The following is a 26,376-nucleotide window of genomic DNA, read 5'->3' as shown; positions in this document are numbered from 1 at the left end:
CTACTCTGATGATTATACAGGAAGATGGCTATTCCACACCAAAATAATCAGCCATGTTTCCTTCCAGATAAGGGAAACACTGTACAGAGTAAGACTGTTATGCCTACCTTAAAGACTGTTAGCAAGCTGTGCTGGTGTAGACTGTAATCAATAATTCACAATCTTCACAACTCAGTGCCACAGTGCCACCTTGTGCAAGAAATCCATATTGTAACAAAATAATAGAAAGGTTGTAAAATCACGCCAAGGGTGTCAAAATTCCAAGTACATAGAACTGTACAGCACAGAAATGAACCCTTTTGGCACACATCATAATTTGCCAATCATAATACCTATCAAAGCTGATCCCTTTTACCTGCAACAGGCCCATACCACTCAACACCTTTCCTGTCCAAATATCTTTAAATATTGTACAAGCCCTCACACGGACCATGGAGGGGATGTAGTCCTTTATTGCTTATTGCCATTTTTGATGCTGAATGGACACTGCTTTTAGTACGAGAGAAAATTCAGCTGCAATTTGTGCCATTTCATACTAGCATGAATAACTTACACATTCAATTCCAGTACAATTGATTTACAAGGACTCTGCCTTTCATTTGGTACCTGCAGGAGAAACAGTGCTACCAGAGATGTAGGTCTAGCCATGTGCAACACTCTTCACAATCCTGATGCAGTCATTTAAAAATATTATTTAAGAGCATCCAACTGTGACCGAAGAGTAGATAGTAAAAATGTTTAAATATTGTTTTACTGTTTTTCCACCAAAATGCTCACAGTTTCTTAAGTATTTGTTTTTTTTTGCCCAATTGCATAACCAGTTCGTATTACTTTGTAGTGTCCCCCCCCCCCACCCCCACCCCCCCAATAGTTAATTTACTTGCCTGGCTTTGGGCTGTAAACTACTGATTTGTAAAGATTATGAATAGCTGAGGACTTATTGCTGATTTCTATCAAACCCAATTAATAACAACTTGCTAACATGACAAATAAAATTAACCTGCTCTCAATTTCCTGACCTCGACCAATCCTTTATGTACTAAACGTACATTATTCCCATCACGAGTCCTTATTTTACAGTCATACAGAACAGAATCAGGGCCATGACCCACGGAGTTCACACCAACTATCAACTGGCCATTTGCACTAATCCAACATTCATCCCATTTAAAAAAATTGTTTTCCCTACATTTTCATCAACTCTTCCCAGATTTTATAACTCATTTGGGACAATGTACAATAACCAATAAACACACCAACTTGCAGCTCTTAGGGATGTGGGAGGAAACTGAAGGACCAGAGGAAATTACAGTCACAGGGAGAATGTGCGAACTCCACACAGATAGCAACGAAGGACATGATTGAACCCAGGGCTCAGGTGCTACAAGGCAGCACTCGACTAGCTGTACCACTATGCCACTCGAGTTTTGTGACAAACATTTATGTGGTGACTTATTTAATGCCTCTTGGAAATCCAGATAAAGAGTTAACAATGAGGACTCTTAGTACAGTAAAGAATATAGTTAAAAAATAGGAGAGTACAGCTACTTACCAGACTCTTCTGCACTGAAGTGATCTAGTGGATTGTTAGCTGCGTCTGGGTTCAGTAACACAAGTTTAAACTTAATGGTCTCTGCACCAAAGCTGTCATTATCTCTTTTATCTTCATTTTCTAAGCATGTGTATTTATCAGCATACACAATGTAATAAGCCTCAGGGTGTGTAAATGGAGCAAGGGTTTGATTGTTTTCCACATCATTCAATGAAACTGGGGAAAGAAATGACTGTTATATTCCATCAATCAATGCGTGCACTGGATTAAATAAATATGAATTATTTATAGGTGGGGTGGAAGAGAGAGGAAGAGTGGGAAAACAGGGAGGGAGTGAGGTGGTAGGAAGGGTGGAGCGGGGGAGCAAGGGGGAAGCGGGGGAAAAGAGAGAGAAGGGGGAAGAGTATCTTTTAAACATTTACAATTATCTGAATACATGTATCTACATGCATCTAAAATTACATTTCTGATAAAGGTAAATAACTTGAGCACTCAGATCACATTAAGGGCATAAAAAACAATGCAGAACTTTATCTAAACACTTCACAAAGCAAGATGAATGTGATAATATCCAAAAGATTCTAATGATCAGTGTTAGATATCTGGGAAGATAACATGATTTATTGGTAACAATCCACTACATTTGCTATGAGTTTACACACCTGCTCAACTGGCGTCTGCTGGGAGATTAAAGCTATTGTGGGAAGAAGGAACTGCAGATGCTGGAAAATCGAAGATACACAAAAATGCTGGAGAAACTCAGCGGGTGCAGCAGCATCTATGGAGCGAAGGAAATAGGCAACGTTTCGGGCCAAAACCCTTCTTCAGACTGATTAAAGCTATTATTATTTCTGGCTCTTTAATCCAGTCAGGACTCTTACCTTGAATCCATGCAGACAGCGCATCATATAAATCACTAGTAGATTTCTGAACAATGTTTTTGATGCCTACACCGCACTGAAAACATACCTTTCAGTACAGTGCAGAGCAAATCTTGCTTCATGTTTAAAAGGCAGAATACAAATAGTGCAAGGCCACGTTTGGGTCAGGATCCTACATCAGGTCTAGACCCAAGATGTTTTTTGATCTGTTGAGTTCATCCAGCATTCTTTTTTTTCTTCCCGATTTGAATCTCTGGAGTCTCTTTTGTCTCGGCTTCAGCCATCACAATTTTTCTGGCTTGTAAACGGGTCCTAATCCTATTATTATTTTGCACAACAAGGGATGACAAGATAAAAAATGAAGAGAGAAAACGAAAAAGAGCTCCCTATGACCCAACTTAAAAGATTTATTGCCCTTATATTCCTTCAGAGAGGTACCAACATCCTTGCAGGGAGGTTTGCTAGTGCTACTCAGGAAGGTTTAAACTAGAATGGCAGGGGGGTGGGAACCAGAGCAGCAGGTCAACAAATGGAAGGGCTGATGAGAAAATGGAGATTATGACAAGTATCAAAGGAAAGACAAGCAGGAAGTGGTCACTGGTCATGAGTAATAGGATAAGAATGAGGCCATTCGGCCCATCAAGTCTGCCATTCAATCATGGCTGATCTATCTCTCCCTCCTAACCTCATAAGGAAGGGCTGAAGTGTGCTTACTTCAATCCAAGGAGTATTGTGGGTAAAGCAGATGAACTGGATCAATGCTTGGGATTATGATGTTGTGGCCTTTACGGAAACTTTGGTGCATGAGCTACGTGACTTTCAGCTCAACGTGCCTGGGTTTCAATGTTTCAAATGAGACGGAGGGGGGGGTGTGTGAAGACGGGGTAAACACGATGGAGTTGCTGCTTTACTAATCAGGATGAATATCACAATAGTACTCAGAGAGGATATACTGAAGGGGACGTCTACTGACACATTATGGGTTAAGGTCAAAATTAACAAAGGAGCAATTGCTCTAACGGGATTATATTATAGGTCACCCTCTAACTAGCGGGAGATAGTCAGATTTGTAGACAGATTATGGAAGGATGCAAGAACGTTGTACTGGGTGACTTTAACTTCCTCAATACTGACTGGGACTTACTCAGGGCAAGAGGATTCAACGGGGGTGAATTTGCCAGGTGTATCCAAGGAGGTTTTCTAAACAGTATGTTGATAGTCCAACTCGAGGAGGGACTATACCAGACCCTTCTCCCCACAGTCTGTCACCCTGTCCGTAGAACATTAGGTGTGTTTTCATCATGGATAGAGTAATGTAGCAACCCTAATCCAGAGGGTAGACGATATGGTATTCATGGAACTTAGTAATGCATTCAACAAGGCCTCTCATAATAGGCTGATCCAGAAGATTAAAGCACACGCGGACTTGGTGGATTGGATTCAAAATTGACTTGGTCATCAGAGACAGTCGGCAGTGATGGAGGGGTATTATTCTGACTGGAGGTTGTTAACCAGTGCTGGCCCACAAGGATCAATGCAGGAACCACTGAGGTGAGGCATCAAAGGATTTAGACCAGAATCCTCATGGGGATATTCGCTGATTCTGTGAGAGGAAACTTTAATTAACATCTCTCTAATAATTAGAATTGCAGAGATGTTGCAGCAAGGAAATAAGTCCTTCAGCCCATTGACCAATGATCTCCCATCTTACATTAATCCATTTTTTTAAACTTCTCTCTTCACTATCTTCAAAACTCCTCCTCCTCTCAAGATTCTATTATTTACCAAAAATTTAGGGGCAATTTATTGTGATCAATTAACATAGCAAACCACAATTCATTGGGATATGGGAGAAACCCAGAACACTCAGAGGTAACTCCAGGAGGTCACAGGTAAAACATGCAAACTCCACACAGAGAACACCAAAAGTTAGGATTGAACCGAGTCTCTGGCTCAGTGAGGCAGTGGCTTAACTAGCTTTGCCACTGTGTCACCAACAATGTAAATGTTTTCGACAACAATGTTGGTTGGCTGATGTTAATACCCGGGATGGCGGGACTGTCATATGTTGATAGAATGGAGCGGCTGGTCTTGTATACTCTGGAATTTAGAAGGATGAGAGGATATCTTATTGAAACATATAAGATTATTTAGGGTTTGGACACGCTAGAGGCAGGAAACATGTTCCCGATTATAAGAGAGTCCAGAACCAGGGGCCACAGTTTAAGAATAAGGGGTAAGCCATTTAGAACGGAGATGAGGAAAAACTTTGTGACACGGAGAGTTGGGGTGTTGTGGATAATGAAGAGGATTTCCAAAGTCTACAGAGTGATTTAAGCCATATGGAAAAATGGGCTGAAAGATGGCAGATGGAGTTTAATGCTGATAAATGTGAGGTGCTACACTTTGGCAGGACAAATCAAAATATGACGTACATGGTAAATGGTAGGGAATTGAAGAATACAGTTGAACAGAGGGATCTGGGTATAACCGTGCATAGTTCCTTGAAGGTGGAATCTCATATAGATAAGGTGGTAAAGAAAGCTTTTGGTATGCTAGCCTTTATAAATCAGAGCATTGAGTATAGAAGCTGGGGTGTAATGTTAAAATTGTACAAGGCATTGGTGAGACCAAATCTGGAGTATGGTGTACAATTTTGGTCGCCCAATTATAGGAAGGATGTCAACAAAATAGAGAGAGTACAGAGGAGATTTACTAGAATGTTGCCTGGGTTTCAACAATTAAGTTACAGAGATAGGTTGAATAAGTTAGGTCTTTACTCTCTGGAGCGCAGAAGGTTAAGGGGGGACTTGATAGAGGTCTTTAAAATTATGAGAGGGATAGACAGAGTTGATGTTGAGAATAAATCAGGGAAGGTAGTACATCCATGGATAACAAGGGAAATCAGGGATAGTATCAAAGCGAAGGATGATGCGTACAAATTAGCCAGAAAAAGCAGCATACCGGAGGACTGGGAGAAATTCAAAGACCAGCAGAGGAGGACAAAGGGCTTAATTAGGAAAGGAAAAATAAATTATGAAAGAAAACTGGCAGGGAACATAAAAACTGACTGCAAAAGTTTTTATAGATATGTGAAAAGAAAGAGATTAGTTAAAACAAATGTAGGTCCCTTGCAGTCAGAAACAGGGGAGTTGATCATGGGGAACAAGGATATGGCGGACCAATTGAATAACTACTTTGGTTCCGTCTTCACTAAGGAAGACATAAATAATTTGCCGGAAATAGCAGGGGACCGCGGGTCAAAGGAGTTGGAGGAATTGAGTGAAATCCAGGTTAGCCGGGAAGTGGTGTTGGGTAAATTGAATGGATTAAAGGCCGATAAATCCCCAGGGCCAGATAGGCTGCATCCCAGAGTACTTAAGGAAGTAGCTCCAGAAATAGTGGATGCATTAGTAATAATCTTTCAAAACTCTTTAGATTCTGGAGTAGTTCCTGAAGATTGGCGGGTAGCAAACGTAACCCCACTTTTTAAGAAGGGAGGGAGAGAGAAAATGGGGAATTACAGACCAGTTAGTCTAACATCGGTAGTGGGGAAACTCCTAGAGTCAGTTATTAAAGATGGGATAGCAGCACATTTGGAAAGTGGTGAAATCATTGGACAAAGTCAGCATGGATTTACGAAAGGTAAATCATGTCTGGCGAATCTTATAGAATTTTTCGAGGATGTAACTAGTAGCGTGGATAGGGGAGAACCAGTGGATGTGGTGTATCTGGACTTCCAGAAGGCTTTCGACAAGGTCCCACATAAGAAATTAGTATACAAACTTAAAGCACAAGGCATTGGGGGTTCAGTATTGATGTGGATAGAGAACTGGCTGGCAAACAGGAAGCAAAGAGTAGGAGTAAACGGGTCCTTTTCACAATGGCAGGCAGTGACTAGTGGGGTACCCCAAGGCTCAGTACTGGGACCCCAGCTATTTACAATATATATTAATGATCTGGATGAGGGAATTGAAGGCAATATCTCCAAGTTTGCGGATGACACTAAGCTGGGGGGCAGTGTTAGCTGTGAGGAGGATGCTAGCAGACTGCAGGGTGACTTGGATAGGCTGGGTGAGTGGGCAAATGTTTGGCAGATGCAGTATAATGTGGATAAATGTGAGGTTATCCATTTGGTGCTAAAAACAGGAAAGCAGACTATTATCTAAATGGTGGCCGATTGGGAAAGGGGGAGATGCAGCGAGACCTGGGTGTCATGGTACACCAGTCATTGAAGGTAGGCATGCAGGTGCAGCAGGCAGTAAAGAAAGCGAATGGTATGTTAGCTTTCATTGCAAAAGGATTTGAGTATAGGAGCAGAGAGGTTCTACTGCAGTTGTACAGGGTCTTGGTGAGACCACACCTGGAGTATTGCGTACAGTTTTGGTCTCCAAATCTGAGGAAGGACATTATTGCCATAGAGGGAGTGCAGAGACGGTTCACCAGACTGATTCCTGGGATGTCAGGACTGTCTTATGAAGAAAGACTGGATAGACTTGGTTTATACTCTCTAGAATTTAGAAGATTGAGAGGGGATCTTATAGAAACTTACAAAATTCTTAAGGGGTTGGACAGGCTAGATGCAGGAAGATTGTTCCCGATGTTAGGGAAGTCCAGGACAAGGGGTCACAGCTTAAGGATAAAGGGGAAATCCTTTAAAACCGAGATGAGAAGAACTTTTTTCACGCAGAGAGTGGTGAATCTCTGGAACTCTCTGCCACAGAGGGTAGTTGAGGCCAGTTCATTGGCTATATTTAAGAGGGAGTTAGATGTGGCCCTTGTGGCTAAGGGGATCAGGGGGTATGGAGAGAAGGCAGGTACGGGATAATGAGTTGGATGATCAGCCATGATCATATTGAATGGCGGTGCAGGCTCGAAGGGCCGAATGGCCTACTCCTGCACCTAATTTCTATGTTTCTATGTTTCTATGATGTGGACAAGCTTTTCCCTTTGAGAATATGGAAGATTCAAACAAGAGGACATGACTTCAGAATTAAGGGACAGAAGTTTAAGGGTAACATGAGGGGGAACTTCTTTACTCAGAGAGTGGTAGCGGTGTGGAATGAGCTTCCAGTGGAAGTGGTGGCGGCATGTTCGTTGGCATAATTTAAAAATAAATTGGATAAGCATATGGATGAGAAGAGAATGGAGGGTTATGGTATGAGTGCAGGCAGGTGGGACTAAGGGAAAAAAAGTTGTTCGGCACGGACTTGTAGGGCAGAGATGGCCTGTTTCCGTGCTGTAATTGGTATATGGTTATATGGTTAAATCTGTGGAATTCTCTGCCTCAGAAGGCAGTGTAGGTCAATTCTCTGGATGCTTTCAAGAGAGAGTTAGATAGAGCTCTTAAAGATAGCGGAGTCAAGGGATATGGAGAGAAGGCAGGAACGGGGTACTGATTGTGGATGATCAGCCATGATCACTGTGAATGGCGGTGCTGGCTTGAAGGGCCGAATGGCCTACTCCTGCACCTATTTTTTATTGTCAATTGGGTCATTTTGAAGATGACACAAAAATTGAAGTTGAGGATAGTGAGGAAGATGGATATGGAAACGGCAGATGAAGTTAATCCAGAAAATGACTTTTAATTTTAGAGGAAATAACGAGGTAAATGGCAGGATCTTTAGGAACAGTTCCTACAGGGGGTTCTTGGGAGGCAAGTCCATCTATATTACTAAAACTAAGATCTTGACCGCTTTTGACTCACTGTGCTGTGATTTGCGAGAGAACGCCGCAACCTACGGCCGTCATTTTTGGCCTCGGTCAGATCCCCCCTCCGCCGGACTGGGCCGGAGGATTTTTCCCATCAATGAAAAATCAGAGAGATATTAATGTTTAACAAAAATTCACCATTCTCTCTGCTGCCCCCGCTGGCAGCAGGGGGTAGGGGCTATAAATCCCAGAAGTGTCGTGCCTCACTCAGTCTCTGCCAGACGGAGGAAACGAGAGGGTCACGGCTCTCTGAGCTGCGAATAACACTGAACGCACGTCTACTCCACAGTAAATTCCGCGGATGTGGTTTTCAGCAAACAAATGTGCTTTGTTGGCTTGCTAAGTGTTTTTGCCCAATTTAAAGTGCTTTCAGCAAACAAATGTGTTTTGTTGGCTTGCTAAGTGTTTTTGCCCAATTGGCTGGCTTTTTAAAAGTGATTTCAGCAAACAAATGTGTTTCGTTGGCTTGCTAAGTGTTTTTGCCCAATTGGCTGGCTTTTTAAAGTGCTTTCAGCAAACAAATGTGTTTTGTTGGCTTGCTAAGTGTTTTTGCCCATTTGACTTGCTTTTTAAAGGGCTTGCTTTCAAACAGTTTTCGGATGGATGAGGTGAATAAACGTTTTATTAGATCAGAACTGCGTTTAATTTCAAAATTGGCGCTCATTTTGTGATTTTCGCTTAGTTGCAAGATGGCGCCGATGATGTTATTTCTGTATAGCAGCATGCTGGCGCTGAGTGCGTCATTTCCGGCTCGTGGCAAGCAGCGAGAGGGTGACGTTTTCTCATATTAATGAGAAACTTGGAGCCGCCAAAGCTATGCAATGGAACGAGGATGATTGTGGAAGAACTATACAATAATCTGATCATTGCAAGAATCAACATGGGAGCCATCAAAGATAACATTGTTCTCATTCCTAGGATAGCACTCATTTTGACAGAAGGTGATGACATTCACGTTCAGCGGACCCAATTCACCATTCAATCAAGTTTTGCTATGACGATCCATAAAGCACAAGGACAAACAATGCAGAAGATATTGATCTACCTCAACAAACCGGTATTTCAGCATGGACAACTATATGTGGCTCTTAGCCGAGGAAAGATGAAGGGAAATGTCAAAGTTTTCCTGAAGGATGGAACATCGACCAAGAATGTTGTCATTAAAAGCGTGCTTCGTTGAATGATGACTTCCGAGATAAATTCTCAGATTTTCTTTCTTAAAATTTGACCGCTGAATCTCTCTATATTAAAATTGTCTCCTTTTATCAACAAGAAATAGTCATCAAGAGGCAGTGAGCAACAGAACACCACAAGAGACACAACAAGAAAGAACTTAATTCTCATCTTTAACATTTAAATTGTTCTTATATTTTAAGAATCATTCACATTTCAAACTTTAATAAATCCTTTTTGCACTTTTAATGCCTGTGTGCTCTTCATCACAATGGGAACCTAATGGGCAGAAATGGCTGCTCTGTGGGAGAGCCACTAAGAGTGCATTGTGGGAGGTTGGGGGGGGGGAGATGCACTGAATGCATGGAGGCGGAGGGGAATGGCAAGCAGCAGAGTGGGGGTGTGAAGGGAGGAGGGGTGACTGAGTGAACGGCCAGCGTACCAGGCGTGAGTGACTGCACTGCCAGCCCACGAGCCGTGAGTAAGTGAACTGCCAGCCCACCAGCCGTAAGTGACTGAACTGCCAGCCCAATAATCCATTAAGTCCACCCTCTCCCCCTTCTCTCTCACAGTCTGTCACCTGTTTTGGCCACAATTTCTGGCAGTTTCTCAGCTGCCAGCCTGGCAGGTCCGAGTGACTGTACTGCCAGGCCTCAGTGACTGAGCTGCCTGCCCAAGAATCCATTCAGCCCACAATGTCTATACTAGCCCTCTGGAAACCAGTACCTTCGGCCTGCAACACCCATACTAGCGCAACAGAAACCCCCTGCCCCACTGGCGAGCAATAGGAATAGAGTTGGAATATTGCGTTGGGGGACCAGCCCTCCCGTGTGATGCTGGGACCCAACGGATCCCACTTAGTCTAGTGGCTCCCTGGAAGTGGCAACGCAAGTGGAATGAGTAGTAAAGTATGCAAATGTCCAGGTTTGATTAATGGGTCGGGGCCTTGAGTATAAAAGTTGCCATCCTGTTGCAGCTGCATAAAACCTTAGTTAGACTAAATTTGCAGTATTGTGTGCAGTTCTGATCATTGCATCACCGGAAGGATATAGAGAATTTTGAAAGAGTGCAGAAAGGTTTTCCAGGACTTTGCCTGAATTAGAGAATATTGGCTTCAGTAGAGATTGGACAAACTTGGGTTGTTTCGTCAGGAGCGTCAGAAGCCAAGGGGCGACGATAGCATTATATAAAATTATAAGAGACATAGATAGGGTAGATAGTCAGAGTCTTTTCCCAGGCTGGAAAGGTAAAATACTGGAAGGCATGGCTTTACAGTGAGAGGGGAAAAGATTAAAAGTTTGTTGTGTCACTTGTTGTGTTCTGTTGCTCACTGCCTCTTGATGACTATTTCTTGTTGATAAAAGGAGACAATTTTAAAAGTTTAAAAGTTTTTATTTGATACAACGACTGCTAGGTATCTGGAACATGCTGCCTGGGGAGGAAGCATATACGATAGCAGTGATTAAAAAGCATTTTTGACATGCACATGAACAGGCCCGGAATCGAGGAACATGTACCATATGCAAGCAGATGGGATTAGTTTAGTTTGGCAACATGGTTGGCACAGACATTCTGGGCCAAAGGACCTGTTCCTGTGCTGTGCTAAAATACTATTCTATGCTCTGTTCCATAATACCAGATGGATAACCATTAGCTTGACAAACTGTTGAAAGATAATTTCATTGTTATACTTCCGTGTAGCTTAATCTTAAAAAATATAATTAAAATTTATCTGATAAAATATTTAACATCGCAGAAGGAAACAATCACGTCGTTGCTGTCACATTTCGTACAAAATGGAACCTTGAATAGCCAGCATTAATTTCATTACAGAATGGTGCTAAAGGTTTTTGTTTTTTTTTAACATTTTAGGACTCTAGTATTTTGCTTTGTTCAGTTCAAGCTGAATTTGCTTCATAATAATAGTCATAATAATTTAATACTTAATTATATAGAATTACGAATTGCCTCGATCACAGGAGCTTTGAAATGCTGTTAAATAGGTTTGTCAATTTCATGACATCAAAGGCTGAATATCTTTTGTTTCATGAAAAGATGCCGGCCTTTTATTTTCTTTTGTAACATTTTAAACAATGCTCTTTAAATCATGGCTTAAAAATAGTCTCTTGACAGGCCAAGTATTATTGTTGGGAAATGAAAGACAACTTGACACGCATATTCTATGTTGGAGCAATTAGCTGTTCACAACAGCTCTTGAATAACAGTAATTAATAGGCCTTTCTCACGGGGCGACTTGACGCAAGATGTAACCAGAGTGGTCGTGGTCTTGCACGATATCACACGATATAACGGGGGGGTAGACAAAGAGTTCCCACGGTACTCGGCATTTGTGTTATTTGTGCGAGTGACTTGTCCGTCTCCTGAGCTTTCCCGTTAAATCTTGAATGAACATTGTAAACTGCCAAGTGTAATTAAATCATCACGTGGCACAAATGATGTCACTTTTTCTTTTCACACACTATAAATATCCTCCCTTGGTTGAATTGGCTCATTTGGAGACATGCCTGTACTAATGCCGTGACTTTACTGCAGGAAGATGCCACATTACTTAGGAGAGAGGGGGAGAGAGACAGAGAGAGAGACACCGAGGCAGTGTGATGTACTTCGGGGTGACTGGCGGAAGAGCGCACATGACCTTGGTCTATCTGTGTGTGTGGGAGCGAAGAGAGACTAAGCAGAATACATCGGTCTTATTGTGTGTGGGGGGAGAAAGAGAGAGGTGGGAGAGGGGGAGAAAGAGAGGGGTGGGGGGGGAGAGAGAGAAATGAGGGGAGACGTATATACACACACAAAGCAGAGTTTTACTGTGTATGTGGGAGACACAGATGGACTGAGCACAGTACCGCAGTCTTACTGTGTGTGGGAGAGGGGGAGAAAGAGACGTACACTCACAAAGGCAGAGTCTCTCAGCCTGTGTGAGAGGGAGCGAGGGAGAGAGAGAGAGGCACACAAAAGGTGGATTTGAAATCTCACCTGCCTGTTTCAGTGACAGATACCCGCCGCCAGTAAATGAAGACACCCCCATCTGTCTCCCCCTCCTCTCCCTTGACTCCCACACCTTTCCCTCCATACTCCAGTCCCGTCCCGACCCCCTGGGAAACTGAAGGGAGCAACAATTAACTGCTGCCTGCCCGCTGAGTTAAAGAGTTCCCACGGTAGTAAGACGATGTTAGTTGCGCCCAAGTTTAAATTTCCAACGTGTGTTTCAGAGTAAAGAGTCAGCGCAGAATCCTTGATAATCAAAAACTGAATCAACAAGTTAGACACACAATGCTGGAGTAACTCAGCGGGCCAAGCAGCATCTCTGGAGAAAAGGAATAGGTGGCGATTCGAATCGGAACCCTTCTTCAGACATCCTAATCGGAATTGAGTCTGAAGATGTGTCTCGTCCCGAAACATAACATATTTTTCTCCAGAGATGCTGCTTGACTCGCTGAGTTACTCCAGCTTTTTGTGTCTGTCTTCGTTTTAAACCAGCATGTGCAGTTCACTGCTTTACACGGGTCTCTGGAGAACATTGATTGGTAGCGTTCCGGACCCTGCTTCGGAAAGGCATCGATCGCTGGTCGGCGAGGACTCCGAGCTGTATCTCTCAAAGAAGTACATGTGAAAAATTTCTCATGGACCATAAAAATGCGGGACCTTTCAGTAAAGTCCCTTTTAAAGATTATAGTTATTTTCTTGAATCTCATTAACATAACTCATGAATAAGTTGATGTCCATATGCGGATGCAAATCTTTATTTTTTAAATTTAATCCCACAGAAGACAATTTTTACTCACCTTCTGTCCCCTCTGTCCAGCTTCCGGGTTCACCGTTCGCAGGAGTTCCCACGGAACACGCAAGAGTCAGTACGGATATCGCACTGACCACTACGTGCATATAATGTTTCAATGTTCAACCACAAGTGTACAAGTCACTCTTGGAGAAATTCAAGCTTGTTTGAATTTTCTCCCGAGTCACCAAGTTACACGAGTACCTGCCGTTAGCGCCACGGTGGTCCACGAATGCCGTACGGTTATCGCAAGAGGTTCCCACGATGTTCAACTCTGGTTAACTCTTGCGTCAAGTCGCCCCGTGAGAAAGGGGTTTTAGTGTTTCAAATTTAATTTCAAAATCAAAGAGGTCAGAAGGAAATTTAACTTAACCAATAATGGTAAAACATGAATCTCAGACAATGGATATCACAAAGGAGCTTGAGAAAAGCAAATCAATTGCATTTGAAGTAGATTTCTATGAATTATAGAAAAGGTTATTTTTAAGCTTAATTTAAATTGATTCAAATGCTGTTTCTTGTTTTACTCAGAAATTAGTATATTTTATGTATAAATATATCAAATAACACACTTTCTCTTTCTCCCTATCCTCTTCTAACTTATTTGCTTTTAAGGGCGACACAATGGTTAGAACCATTACTTCAAAGCTCCAGTAACCTGGCACATCAGTACTGGCACAAGAAAAACAACCGGCAGGATCTCATCGGGTCAGTCAACATCTCGGAGGACAAAGTTAGGGTTAAACATTTCAGCTCGAGATCCTGGATCAGGACTGTTTTTAATATAGAGAAGGAGTCTTCAGAACGGGCTGATTTCTCCTTGCTAAAGAAATAGACATGGAAGTGGAGGCATTATAAGAAGTGCTCGTCATTATGATGTATCTTGCTCGTCATTAGGATTTATCTTATATTTTATGCGTCTTATTCTATTTTAGCTTATTTTTATTTTCTATTCTTTTTAATGACTGTTTTTAATTGCTTTTGATTGCTTTTTAATGCTTTGTGTAAAGCACTTTGAATTGCTTTTTTGCTGAAATGTGCTATATAAATAAACTTGCTTGCTTGCCCAAAATTCAATCGCGACTACAGGTGCTATGTGTACAGAGTTTGTACGTTCTCCCCGTGACCATGTGGATTTTTTCTGAGATCTTCGATTTCCTCCCACACTCCAAAGGCGTACAGGTTTAAAGGTTAAGTGGCTTGGTATAAATGTCCCTAGTGTGTGTAGGATTGTGTTAATGTGTGGGTATCATTGGTTGGTGCACACTCGGGCTGTTTCCGTGCACTATCTCTAAAATAAACTGGCAAGGACAAGGCATGAGGTATGAAGAGGGTAATGCAGAGATGCCTCACAGGGTGGTGGGGGGAAAGCAGCTCAGAGAAAGATTGAGGGCTGTGTCGGGCTGGGGTTGCAATATGCCATTGAAATATGGGAATGGGTAATGATATTGGTGGAAGAGTGGATAACCGCTTCACATGCAGTCCTGGTGCAGGGCTTCAACCCTAAATATTGACCATCACTTTGCCTCCACAGATGCAGGCAGTGAGTTTTTTCAGCAGTTTGTTTTTTTGTTCCAGATTACAGCATCTGCAGTCTTTTGTGTTTCTGTTTCAGTTTCTACCTTCTGAAACTGTCAGTACTGACTTTGCACATTCGCCTTTTGACAGCGTGGGATTCCTCTGGGTGTTCCAGTTTCCTCACGCATCCAAAAGTGATGGAGGGATAATTGGACTTAATTTGCAGGTGAGTGGCCAAATTTGATTATTGTGGGATTAATGACAATGAGTGCTTCAAGGTGGTGAAATCATTGGACAAAGTCAGCATGGATTTATGAAAGGTAAATCATGTCTGACGAATCTTGTAGAATTTTTCAAGGATGTAACTAGTAGAGTGGATAAGGGAGAACCAGTGGATGTGTTATATCTGGACTTTCAGAAGGCTTTCGACAAGGTCCCACATAAGAGATTAGTATACAAACTTAAAGCACACGGTATTGGGGATTCAGTTTTGATGTGGATAGAGAACTGGCTGGCAGACAGGAAGCAAAGAGTAGAAGTTAACGGGTCCTTTTCAGAATGGCAGGCAGTGACTAGTGGGGTACCGCAAGGCTCAGTGCTGGGACCCCAGCTATTTACAATATATATTAATGATTTGGACGAGGGAATTGAATGCAACATCTAAGTTTGCGGATGACACGAAGCTAGGGGGCAGTGTTAGCTGTGAGGAGGATGCCAGGAGGCTGCAAGATGACTTGGATAGGCTGGGTGAGTGGGCAAATGCATGGCAGATGCAGTATAATGTGGATAAATGTGAGGTGGCAAAAACAGGAAAGTAGACTATTACCTGAATGGTGGCCGATTAGGAAATGGGGAGATGCAACGAGACCTGGGTGTCATGGTACACCAGTCATTGAAAGTAGGCATGCAGGTGCAGCAGGCAGTGAAGAAAGAGAATGGTATGTTAGCATTCATATCAAAAGGATTTGAGTATAGGAGCAGGGAGGTTCTATTGCAATTGTACAGGGTCTTGGCTGTACTCGCTAGAATTTAGAAGATTCAGGGGGGGATCTTATAGAAACTTACAACATTCTTAAGGGGTTGGACAGGCTAGATGCAGGAAGATTGTTCCCGATGTTGGGGAAGTCCAGAACAAGGGGTCACAGTTTAAGGATAAAGGGGAAATCTTTTAGGACTGAGATGAGAAAAACATTTGTTACACAGTGGTGAATTCTCTGCCACAGAATGTAGTTGAGGCCAGTTCATTGGCTATATTTAAGAGGGAGTTAGATGTGGCCCTTGTGGCTAAAGGGATCAGGGGGTATGGAGAGAAAGCAGGTACAGGATACTGAGTTGGATGATCAGCCATGATCATATTGATTGGCGGTGCAGGCTCGAAGGGCCGAATGGTCTACTCCTGCACCTATTTTCTATGTTTATGTCAGTGCAGACTCACTGAGCCAAAAGAAGGTTTCCATGTTGTGTGATTCTATGGCAATAGAATAAGGTTGGTATAGTAGCCCTGTACCAGTCTAAAGTATTAATTAATCTCATGGAATAGATTAATCTGGATTTACAAAAGCAGTCATGAATCAAGGATATCCTTAGAAGGATACAAAGTGCAGGAGTAACTCAGCATGTCAGGCAGCATTTCTAGAGAACATGGATAGGTGAAGTATTAGGTTGGGAGAGGAGGGTAATAGGTGAAACAAAAGGATTGAAGCGTTGAGAATTGTGAAACTAGAGGAGGGAACATAGATGGTAGGGGAGGAGAGGAAAAATAGGAGATAATTCAGGTGGCACACAAGGGAGAGAGGGGGGGGCATGGTAGTTGAGGACGAAGAGGGGGGGGGGGGGGGGAGGGTTTGTAGTTACCACACATTGGAGAATTCAATGTTCATACCACTGTGTTGAATGCTACCCAAGCAGAATAGGAGATGCTGTTCTTTCAGTTTGCCTGTGTCCTCCTCTGGCAATGGAGGAGGCCCATGACAGAAGGGTCAATATGGGAATGGAAAAGAGTTAAAATAGTTAGCAACTAGGAGATCTAGTAGATGGACCAAATGCAAGTGTTCCGCAAAACAGTCACTTAGTCTACGCTTGTTCTTGCCGATGTAAAGGAGGCTACATTGGGACTACTGGATGCAGTAGAGGAGGTGTACAGAAACCTCTGTCCCACCTGGAAGGACTGTTGGGATCCCTGGATTTAGGCAAGGGATGAAGTCTAGGGGCAGGTGTTGCATCTCTTGCAGTTGCAAGGGAAAGTACCTGGGGAGGGGGTGGTTTTTGTGGGAAAGAATGAATCAAGGAGTCACAGTGGGAGCGGTCTCTGCAGAAGGTGGAAAGAGGTGGGGACAGGAAGATGTGACTGCTAGTGGGATGTGACTGCTAGAGGTGACAGAAATGTCGGTGGACGGTAGAACTACAGGACACGGTGGAGATGCGGGTGAGAAATCTATCGATGACACCAGGGGAAAAACCACATTTACTAAGGAACGAGAACATCTTGGATGTCTATAATGGAAAGCGTCAATTTGGGAGCACATGCGGCAAAGATGGAGAAATTGAAAGCAGGGCACAGCATCTTTGCAAAAGGCAGTGAGGGAGGAAGCGTCGTTCAGATAACTGTGGGAGTCGGTAGGTTTGTAGTAGATGTCAGTCCATAGTCTGTCCCCCATGAAGGGGATGGAGAGATCACAAGGGTAGGGAGGTGAAAGCGATGGTCCAAGTGAATCTGAGGGCAGGGTGGAAGTTACTGATAAAGTTAACGAAATCGACAAATTCTCCATCTGAAATCTTGAAATATACCATTATAAAGTCTCTTACTTGTCACGTGGGCATCAGAGAACTTCAGTAAACAGTTCACCTCTTTGATTTTCTCCTGTAGCTTTAACCAGACTTGTTCATGGAAGAGGTAAAGCTTGGCACCTTTTCCAATGGCCACTGTTCTGTTGTCTATTTGACAGCTTAGTAAACCATTTACACCTGAAGATGAAATATGTTCACACTGTAAGGCCTATTAATAACCAAATGTCCTCATAGCAGAGATGTTACACATTTTTAATAGAAAGTAGACAATAGGTGCAGGAGTAGGCCATTCGGCCCTTCGAGCCAGCACCACCATTCAATGTGATCATGGCTGAACATCCACAATCAGTACCCCGTTCCTGTCTTCTCCCCATATCCCTTGACTCCGCTATCTTTAAGAACCCTATCAAGCTCTCTCTTGAAAGTATCCAGAGAACCGGCCTCCAACACCATCATAATATTTCCTATAATCTCTTATAACATTTAGCTTACATTGATAAACAGAGCAAAAATAGATGGGTAAAATCAGATACAGAAAGAAGGGATTATGTGTGTTCCCGTTGTGACACTCTTGACCCCCCCCCCCCACACACTCACTCCCCATTCCCCCATCAGAACCCCCCCCCCCCCCCCCCATCCACTCTTAGCAGCTCTCTTACTAGAATTATAATTTATTAACATATTAATCATTAACAAAAGTAACAGAAATATGAATCATGAATCTAACACTATATCACATACACAAAATGTTCCCCCGCAACGCTGATTACACTGCGGGAGGGATATACAAAGTCAGGTTGGGTTTACTGAAATGGCCGACGAAAAGGCTGACGCTCCGTTGCGTACTACATGTCAGCCCGTTGATTTTCGCAAGAGTGCACTATCTTGCTCTGCTATAGGATCTTTGGGTGTCACTGTAACCTCCAGTTTTCCAGCTTCCAGCACAGCTTCACATCAGACATTGAACAATTTGAACTTAGTTTCCAACCACTTTGGACTTGTTTGCTCACTGTAGTTTGTTTTGTTTCTTTTCACTTTTTTACACTGTAATGACCTCGCCGGGTTTAGCTATTAGTTTATTCTTTGTTCTTTGGTTTGCATTGTTGCTGACGTCTCCCAGCCGTTCCTGGGTGCCGTGTTTCTCAGGACACGATCCCCTGCCGGTTGATGAGATGCGACTGTGTCTTGACAATCCTGCGGCTTTTGCATTGGTCTCCTCGCACCACTCGGCATACGGCCGAGATGGCCCACAGCCAGACCGTCGACTGCGCTCGCGGGCCCCACCATCCTGACCCAGGGCTGGGGTGTTCCGACACAGAGCAGGAGCTGCCCTCGACCATGCTTGCACACCTTCTTGTAGAAGGTTAGCGCATTCTATCCCTTTTCGCCTGTGGGTTTACAAATTCTGGCTGCCGCTTTCATTGGCTTGCTCGTTTTCTTCTCCGGTTCTGGGGGGGGGGGGGGGGTCCTGTGGCGTCAGCTGATGGTCAGACCACTTACGGTCGAACCCTCGTCAGTGGTTACAAGAGCTGTCACGTGATGTCATGGGTTAAGGGGAGTGTCCTGCTACATAAGCAGATCTCATCTTGAGATCAAGAGTGTACAGGTAGCTGAGCTCGAGGCAACACCCTCGCTTAGCAGCAGCAGCAGCAATGACTTAGTATGTTAGAGGACCAAACTTGCATGTACACCAACATGTAACGTCTGAATAAGTCAACTGTTTGTTCACCACGTTTGGTACCGCTACAACAACAATTTAAATGTTAAAGATGAGGTATTTCATTCAATTCTTTTTTGTTGTCTCTTGTTGCGTTCTGTTGCTCACTGATGTCTCTTTGCTGTTGATTAAAAAAGGACACATAATTTTAATATAGAGACATTATTGAATGGTCAAATCTTAACTTGAGGAAAATCTGAGAACTTACCTCAGTAGTCATCGTTCAACCAAGCACGCGTTTAGTGACAACACTCTTGGTCGATGTTCCATCCTTCAGGAAAACTTTGAGTTTCCTTCATCTTTCCACAGCTAAGAGCCACATATAGTTGTCCATGCTGAAATACCGGTTTCTCGAGGTATATCAACACTTTCTCATTGGTTTGTCCTTGCGCTTTATAGATCGTCATTGCAAAACTTGACTGAATGGGGACAGGGACGGCTTCAGGCAGGGGTCGCTGAGGGGGGGGGGGGGGGGGGGGAGGGGGGAGTATCCTGCAGCCGAGGGAGGGGGGCGGCTTCAGACTGGGGTTGGTGGGGGGGGGGGGGGGGGGGGGGGGGGGGGGGGGGGAAGAGCGTACTGCAGCGGGACGGGGGATGGCTTCAGGCGGGCTGTCAGGGGCCAGTGAGGGACGGGGGTGCAAGGGAGTGCTGCCATGGCCTACCACTGCAGTGACCAACCGTGACTCTGGCCTGCCACTGCCTGCCGCTGGCATGGCCTACTGCTGCGGCGGCCTGTCGCTGCCATGGCCCTCTGCTACCATGGCCATCCGCTGCCGCTCCCCACCGGCTTCAGGAGGGGGCCAGTGGGGGGGGAAGCGTCCTGCAACTAGGGATGGGGAGGGGCTTCAGGTGGGGCCAGTGTGGGGGGGGGGGGGGGGGGGGAGGCTTTCTGGAGGACTAGTATAGGTGTTGTGGGCTGATGGGACTGGTGGCCAGAGTGCTAAATGCACATTGTGGGCCGGATGGACTTTCCTTGGACTAGTCCTGCTGCTGGGGACGGGGAGGCTTCAGGTGGGAGCCGGAGGGAGCGTTCTGTAGCTGGGGGAGGAGGACGGCTTCAGCCAGTTGGGGGGGGGGGGGGGGGAGGAGAGCGCTGGCGTGGCCTACCGCTGTCGCGGCCTACTGGGGGTGTGGGGGGGGGGTGTGTGAGGGGGCCCGGCCCCCTCAATCCCCCCACACTCACTCCTCACTTTCCCAGGATCTCGATTTTGCAGCAGTTGGCCAGGCTCCGCACGCCGGGCCGCCTCCGCACACCGGGCCGCCTCTGGTACGGATGGCTTCTGGACTCACTCACTGACTCACGGCTTCTGGGCGCACTCACTGACTCACGGCTTCTGGGCTCACTCACTGACTCACGGCTTCTGGACTCACTACTCGCCGACTTATAGGTTCTGGACTCACCACTCATTGACTCATGGCTTCTGTACTCACTACTCACTGACTCATGGCTTCTGTACTCACTACTGACGGCTTCTGGACACTACTAACTGACTCACGGCTTCTGAACCCCATTCCGCCTTACGGGTGCGGAGGATTTTTCCCATTGTTGACAAATCAGAGAGATATTAATGTTTTTTTTTTAAATCACTATTCTCTCTGCTGCCCCTGCTGGAGGGAGGGGGGAAGGACTATAAAACCAGAAAGTGGTGTGCCTCACTCAGTCCCTGCAAGGTGGATGAAGCCAGGGGTCATGTCTCTCTGAGCTCTGAATAACACTGAACAAATGTCTACACAACTGTGAGTCCCCTTAATGTGGTTTGAAAATGAAAATATGGTTTGTTTGAAGTAAAAAGGCACTGCCTGCAAATGGTTGTTTGGGTGCTTTGGCTTGAAGTTGAAAGGCACTACTTACTGCAAATGGGTGCTTGGGTGCTTTGGCTTGAAGTTGAAAGGCACTACTTACTGCAAATGGTGGCATGAAGTTGAAAGGCACTACTTACTGCAAATCCTTTGGGTGCAAATTGAAAGGCACTACTTACTGCAAATTCTGGCTTGGGTGCTTTGGATTGATGTTGAAAGGCACTACTTACTGCAAATAGTGGCGGGTGTTTTGGTTTGAAGTTGAAAGGCTCCACTTACTGCAAATGGTGGCTTGCGAGCTTTGGCTTGAAGTTGAAAGGCACTACTTACTGCAAATGGTGGCTTGGGTGCTTTGGCTTGAAGTTGAAAGGCACTACTTACTGCAAATGGTGGCTTGGGTGCTTTGGCTTGAAGTTGAAAGGCACTACTTACTGCAAATGGTGGCGGGTACTTTGGCTTGAAGTTGAAAAGCACTAACTGCAAATGGTGGCATGAAGTTGAAAGGCTACTGCCTACTGCAAATGGTGGCTTGGGTGCTTTGGCTTGAAGTTGAAAGGCACTACTTACAGCAAATGGTGGCTTGGGTGCTATGGCTTGAAGTTGAAAGGCATTACTTACTGCAAATGTTGGCTTGGGTGCTTTGGCTTGAATTTGAAAGGCACTACTTACTACAAATGGCGGCTTGGGTGCTTTGGCTTGAAGTTCAAAGGCACTACTCACTGCAAATGGTGGCACGAAGTTGAAAGGCACTACTTACTGCAAATGGTGGCTTGGGTGCTTTGGCTTGAAGTTGAAAGGCATTACTTACTGCAAATGTTGGCTTGGGTGCTTTGGCTTGAATTTGAAAGGCACTTCTTAATACAAATGGCGGCTTGGGTGCTTTGGCTTGAAGTTCAAAGGCACTACTTACTGCAAATGGTGGCACGAAGTTGAAAGACACTACTTACTGCAAATGGTGGCTTGGGTGCTTTGGCTTGAAGTTGAAAGGCACTACTTATTGCAAATGGTGGCTTGGGTGCATTGGCTTGAAGTTGAAAGGCACTACTCACTGCAAATGGTGGCATGACGTTGAAAGGCACTGCTTACCGCAAATGGTGGCTTGGGTGCTTTGGCTTGAAGTTGAAAGGCACTACTTACGGCAAGTGGTGGCTTGGTTGCTTTGGCTTGAAGTTGAAAGGCACTACTTACAGCAAATGGTGGCTTGGGTGCTATGGCTTGAAGTTGAAAGGCACTACTTACTGCAAATGGCGGCTTGGGTGCTTTGGCTTGAAGTTGAAAGGCACTACTCACTGCAAATGGTGGCATGAAGTTAAAAGGCACTACTTACTGCAAATGGCGGCTTGGGTGCTTTGGCTTGAAGTTAAAAGGCACTACTGCAAATGCACTTACTTCCCGTTAGCACTCTACATTGATTTTTGATAAAACGCTACCACTTACGGCTGTGATTTTTGGCCATCTTACTCAGTCCCCCTCTGCTGAGCAGGTGCAGAGAATTGTTCCCATCAAAGAAAAATAAAAGTGTTATTAGTGTTTAAAAAATGTTGAGAATTTATCTCCCGTCAATCACGCCATGAAAGCCACACCATTTCCGGTGGGAAGGGGAGGGGTTATAAAACCCGGAAGTGTGGGTGTGGCTCAGTCTCTGCATGATGGGGGAGGGAGAGGTCACGACTCTGTCTGAGCTGTGAATCAACTGAACACACTGAATGTCTACTGAACTGTGAGTTTGATGTTTTATGTGGTTTTATGGTGGTTTCACCCTGCATGAAATGGTATGAAACTGCACTTGAATTTGGTGGCCTTGCACCCTGCTTGAAGTGGTTGGAAACTGCACGAATTCGGTGGCCTTGCACCCTGCTCAAAGTGGTAAGAAACTGCACTTGAATTTGGTGGCCATGCACCCTGCTTGAAATGGTAGGAACATGGATTTGAATTTGGTGGCCTTGCACCCTGCTTGAAAAGGAATTTCAAGGAATAGTTACGAGTCAATTGCCAGCCCACCAGCCGTGAGTGAGCTGCCAGCAGAGCAGGCTTGAGGGACTGAGCTGCCACCCCAAGAATCCATACCAGCTCTCCAGAAAGCCCCCCCCCCCCACTGGCCACCAATACCGGAATTGGTGGAGAGGTGGAATATTGCGTCGGGGGACCAGCCCTCCCGTGTGAACATGGGAGCCAACGGGTCTCACTTAGTCTAGTACAGCATATAATCCTCCAACATTTTCACCACCTTCAACGGAATCTCACTACTGGCCACATCTTCGCATCTCCACCCTTTTCTGCTTTCCACAGAGACCGTTCCCTCCGAAACTCCCTGGTCAACTTGTCCCTTCCCACCCAAACCACCCCCTCCCCAGGTACTTTCTCCTGCAACCACAGGAGATGCAACACCTATCCCTTTACCTGCCTTCTCGACTCCATCCAAAGACCCAAACAGTATTTCCAGGTGAGGCAGAGGTTCACTTGCACCTCCTCCAACCTCATCTACTGTATCCGCTGTTCCAGGTGTCAACTTCTCTACATCGGCGAGACCAAGCGCAGGCTTGGCGATCATTTCACTGAACAACTCCGCTCAGTCCATCTTAACCTATCTGATCACCCGATGGCTCAGCACTTCAACTCCCCCGCCCATTCCCAATCTGACCTTACTGTCCTGGGCCTCCTCCATTGTCAGAGTGAGGCCCAACGCAAATTGGAGGAACAACACCTCATATTTCGCTTGGGTAGTTTACACCCCAGCGGTATGAACATTGACTTCTCCAACTTCAGATAGACATCGCTTTCTCTCTCCTTCTCCTTCCAAGTTCTCCCACCAATCTTACTGTCTCCGACTACATTCTATCTCTGCCCCGCCCCCTCCCCTGACATCAGTCTGAAGAAGGGTCTTGACCCGAAACGTCGCCCATTCCTTCTCTCCAGAGATGCTGCCTTACCCGCTGAGTTACTCCAGCATTTTGTGTCTACCTATCTTTTCCTGTCACCTCTTATTTTTAATGTACGTATGAAACACCTTGGGATTTGCCTTAATCCAACTTGCCAAATTACATTCCATGGCACCTTCTGGTACTTCTAATCATCAGCTTGAGTTCTTTCCGACTCACTTTATATTCCTCATAAGCCCCGTTTGATGCCGCCTTCTTAAACCTGACATATGCTTCCTTTTTCTTCCTGGCAGTTAATAATTTCCTTGGTCATCCATAGTTCCCTTACCTTTCCATCCTTATCCTTTCTTCTTACTGGTACATGCTGATCCTGCACTTTGATCAGCTGGCCTTTACACAACACCCACATGTCCTTTGTGAACTTATCCAATAACAACTTATTCCTATCTACCCTCCTTAGCTCCTGCCTAATGACATTGTAATCTGCTTTTCCCCCAATTAAGTTCCTTCCCCCAACATCCAGACCTATCCCTATTCAAGACTACTTTAACATTTATGGAGTTGTGACCACCATCTCAAAATTATTTTTCTATCGCAACACAAGTCACCTGGCCAGGCTCGTACCCCAATACAAATTCTGCCCCGTCTAATCCTCTTGCCCCGTGTATGTCCCAGTCTGTATTAGGGTGGATGTGGATGTGGGAGGATACCAGAGCAAGCAAAGAAAACCTACACAGTCATAGAGTACATGCAAATTCCACACAGACATGATCCAAGGTCAGTATTGAACCTAGGACTCTGGCCCTATGAGGCAGCTCCACCAGCTGCTACTGATCACTTTCAAATAAAGTTAGAGCCTCTTTGCATCCACTTTACATTCTTCTCCGACAGTTTCCCCTTCCCTCGTAGTATTGGACATCGATTTTGATTTGTTTTTCAAATTCGGGATCCCAATTTACCATGTTCAGTTCTCATCTCCTTCTGAGACGAACGATTTGGAGATAATAGTAGTTCTGGAGTCATGATGCGTTGGCAATGCCGACGCACCCGCCCATAGACACAACCCAGCCTATCGTATTGGGTGTTCCCAACCCAAGTTACGCCACTAAGGAGAATTCGCTGCTAAACACCAGCCACGCGTCAATTACCTGTTGTCATTTCATATTTCCAGTGCCGTAAGTTATTAAAAGTAGTCGTACCTAGGCTGATAAAATGCAGTTAAGTCAATATCGATAATAGCGGACTGCTGTTCATATTTTAAACCAACAAATGACCTAAAAAATGCTAACAAAGTACCAAAACGATTTGCAAAATGTTTGCAACAAATGCTTACAATTAATTATATCAGTGCCTACCATGAAACAGAAACTTAGCAACTTGCTGTGCTCCACTCTGTCTCGCCATATCGCTGCTGAAAAATCCAGTCACCGTTTTCCCATCACACATCAACACCAGCACCGCTGCAAAAGTGGACAGGATTAGAAGCTTCATTGCTTCGGTTGCTTATTAAAACACCTTAACTCTGCCACCTCCTGTCACCCTCCTGTCACAGCTGTATAGCGACGCCACCCACCCTCGCGGCGGAGGCGGACTCTCCAACGTGTCAACGGTGTCGCAAAGTGCTCTTGAATAACACTGTGGTAAAGATCAGCCCATCAAATGTTGGAATAGAATAAATCGCATCGTTGCAAAACAATGTCGTTATTGATTTTGTAAAATGAGTCGTTAATTGTGTACTGCATGTGTTTCACAAGCATCTGAATTTGGGGTGTTGGTTGGAATGTGATGTTTAAGTCCTGAACGTGTACACTTTACGGCGGTCCAGGCTGCGGTGGAGGAGGATGTCCGACGTTGCCAGGGGAGCCGGCGCGACCCCTTCCACCTTCCACAAGCGGCTGCTGGTGACGGGCGGTGCCGGCTTTATGTAGGTATCGGATACTCTGGCAGTGTGGGGAGGGGTATGCGAGTAATATGGGATAGCTGACACACCAGCAACATCTAGCTACCGTGAAAGCAGGAGCATCAGAATGACACAAATGCTGGCAGAGGGGCACTTGGGCTGCTATAGAATCGGTATTGGTCTGACACGGGAGTCACTGGGATTAGATAGTAACATAAAGCTGGAGTAAAACTCAGCGGGACAGGCAGCATCTCTGGAGAGAAGGAATGGGCGACGTTTCGGGTCGATACCGATACTCTTCTTCAGACTGGGACGTGTATGGTATTACACGGAAATTGACAAACTGGTTTTTCAAGAAGGAACTGCAGATGCTGGAAAATCGAAGGTACACAAAAAAGCTGGAGAAACTCAGCGGGTGCAGCAGCATCTATGAATTTATAGGAAGAAGGGTTTCGGCCCGAAACGTTACCCATTTCCTTCGCCCCATAGATGCTGCTGCACCCGCTGATTTTCTCCAGCTTTTTTTGTGTACCTTTGACAAACTGGTTGTCGTCATTTACCAGGAAGACAAGGAAAATACTCCAAGGTTTTTAAACTTGGAAAAAGTGAAAGATCTCCATCAGTTTGTGGAATATTTGACGATGGAAATGTTGAATGAGCA

General features: G+C 44.8%; 2 protein-coding genes across 4 annotated transcripts in view; one reads left to right on the top strand and one right to left on the bottom strand.

The window, feature by feature from the left end:
- Window positions 1-25,437, bottom strand: part of gpr180 (G protein-coupled receptor 180) — a 56,506-nt gene extending 31,069 nt beyond the window's left edge. Inside the window, exons 1-3 of one of the 2 annotated variants that reach the window (XM_055636814.1) lie at window positions 25,171-25,426; window positions 17,438-17,596; window positions 1,553-1,768 (exon numbers count right to left, since the gene is read on the bottom strand). In XM_055636814.1, the coding sequence (XP_055492789.1) occupies window positions 1,553-1,768; window positions 17,438-17,596; window positions 25,171-25,306 (511 nt within the window). In that variant the 5' untranslated portion in view covers window positions 25,307-25,426. Of the gene's footprint in view, window positions 1-1,552; window positions 1,769-17,437; window positions 17,597-25,170 lie in introns of both variants that reach the window. The other variant, XM_055636815.1, reaches the window with a different exon arrangement.
- Window positions 25,438-25,601: 164 nt separating this feature from the next.
- LOC129698005 (dTDP-D-glucose 4,6-dehydratase-like) overlaps window positions 25,602-26,376 on the top strand; it is a 55,595-nt gene continuing 54,820 nt past the window's right edge. Inside the window, exon 1 of one of the 2 annotated variants that reach the window (XM_055636816.1) lies at window positions 25,602-25,739. In XM_055636816.1, the coding sequence (XP_055492791.1) occupies window positions 25,657-25,739 (83 nt within the window). In that variant the 5' untranslated portion in view covers window positions 25,602-25,656. The remainder of the gene's footprint in view (window positions 25,740-26,376) is intronic. The other variant, XM_055636817.1, reaches the window with a different exon arrangement.

Source organism: Leucoraja erinacea, chromosome 6 (genome assembly GCF_028641065.1).
Source record: "Leucoraja erinacea ecotype New England chromosome 6, Leri_hhj_1, whole genome shotgun sequence".
Taxonomy (NCBI): domain Eukaryota; kingdom Metazoa; phylum Chordata; class Chondrichthyes; order Rajiformes; family Rajidae; genus Leucoraja; species Leucoraja erinaceus.
Note: the sequence above shows the minus strand (reverse complement) of the source record. Positions and strands in the feature narration are given on the sequence as shown.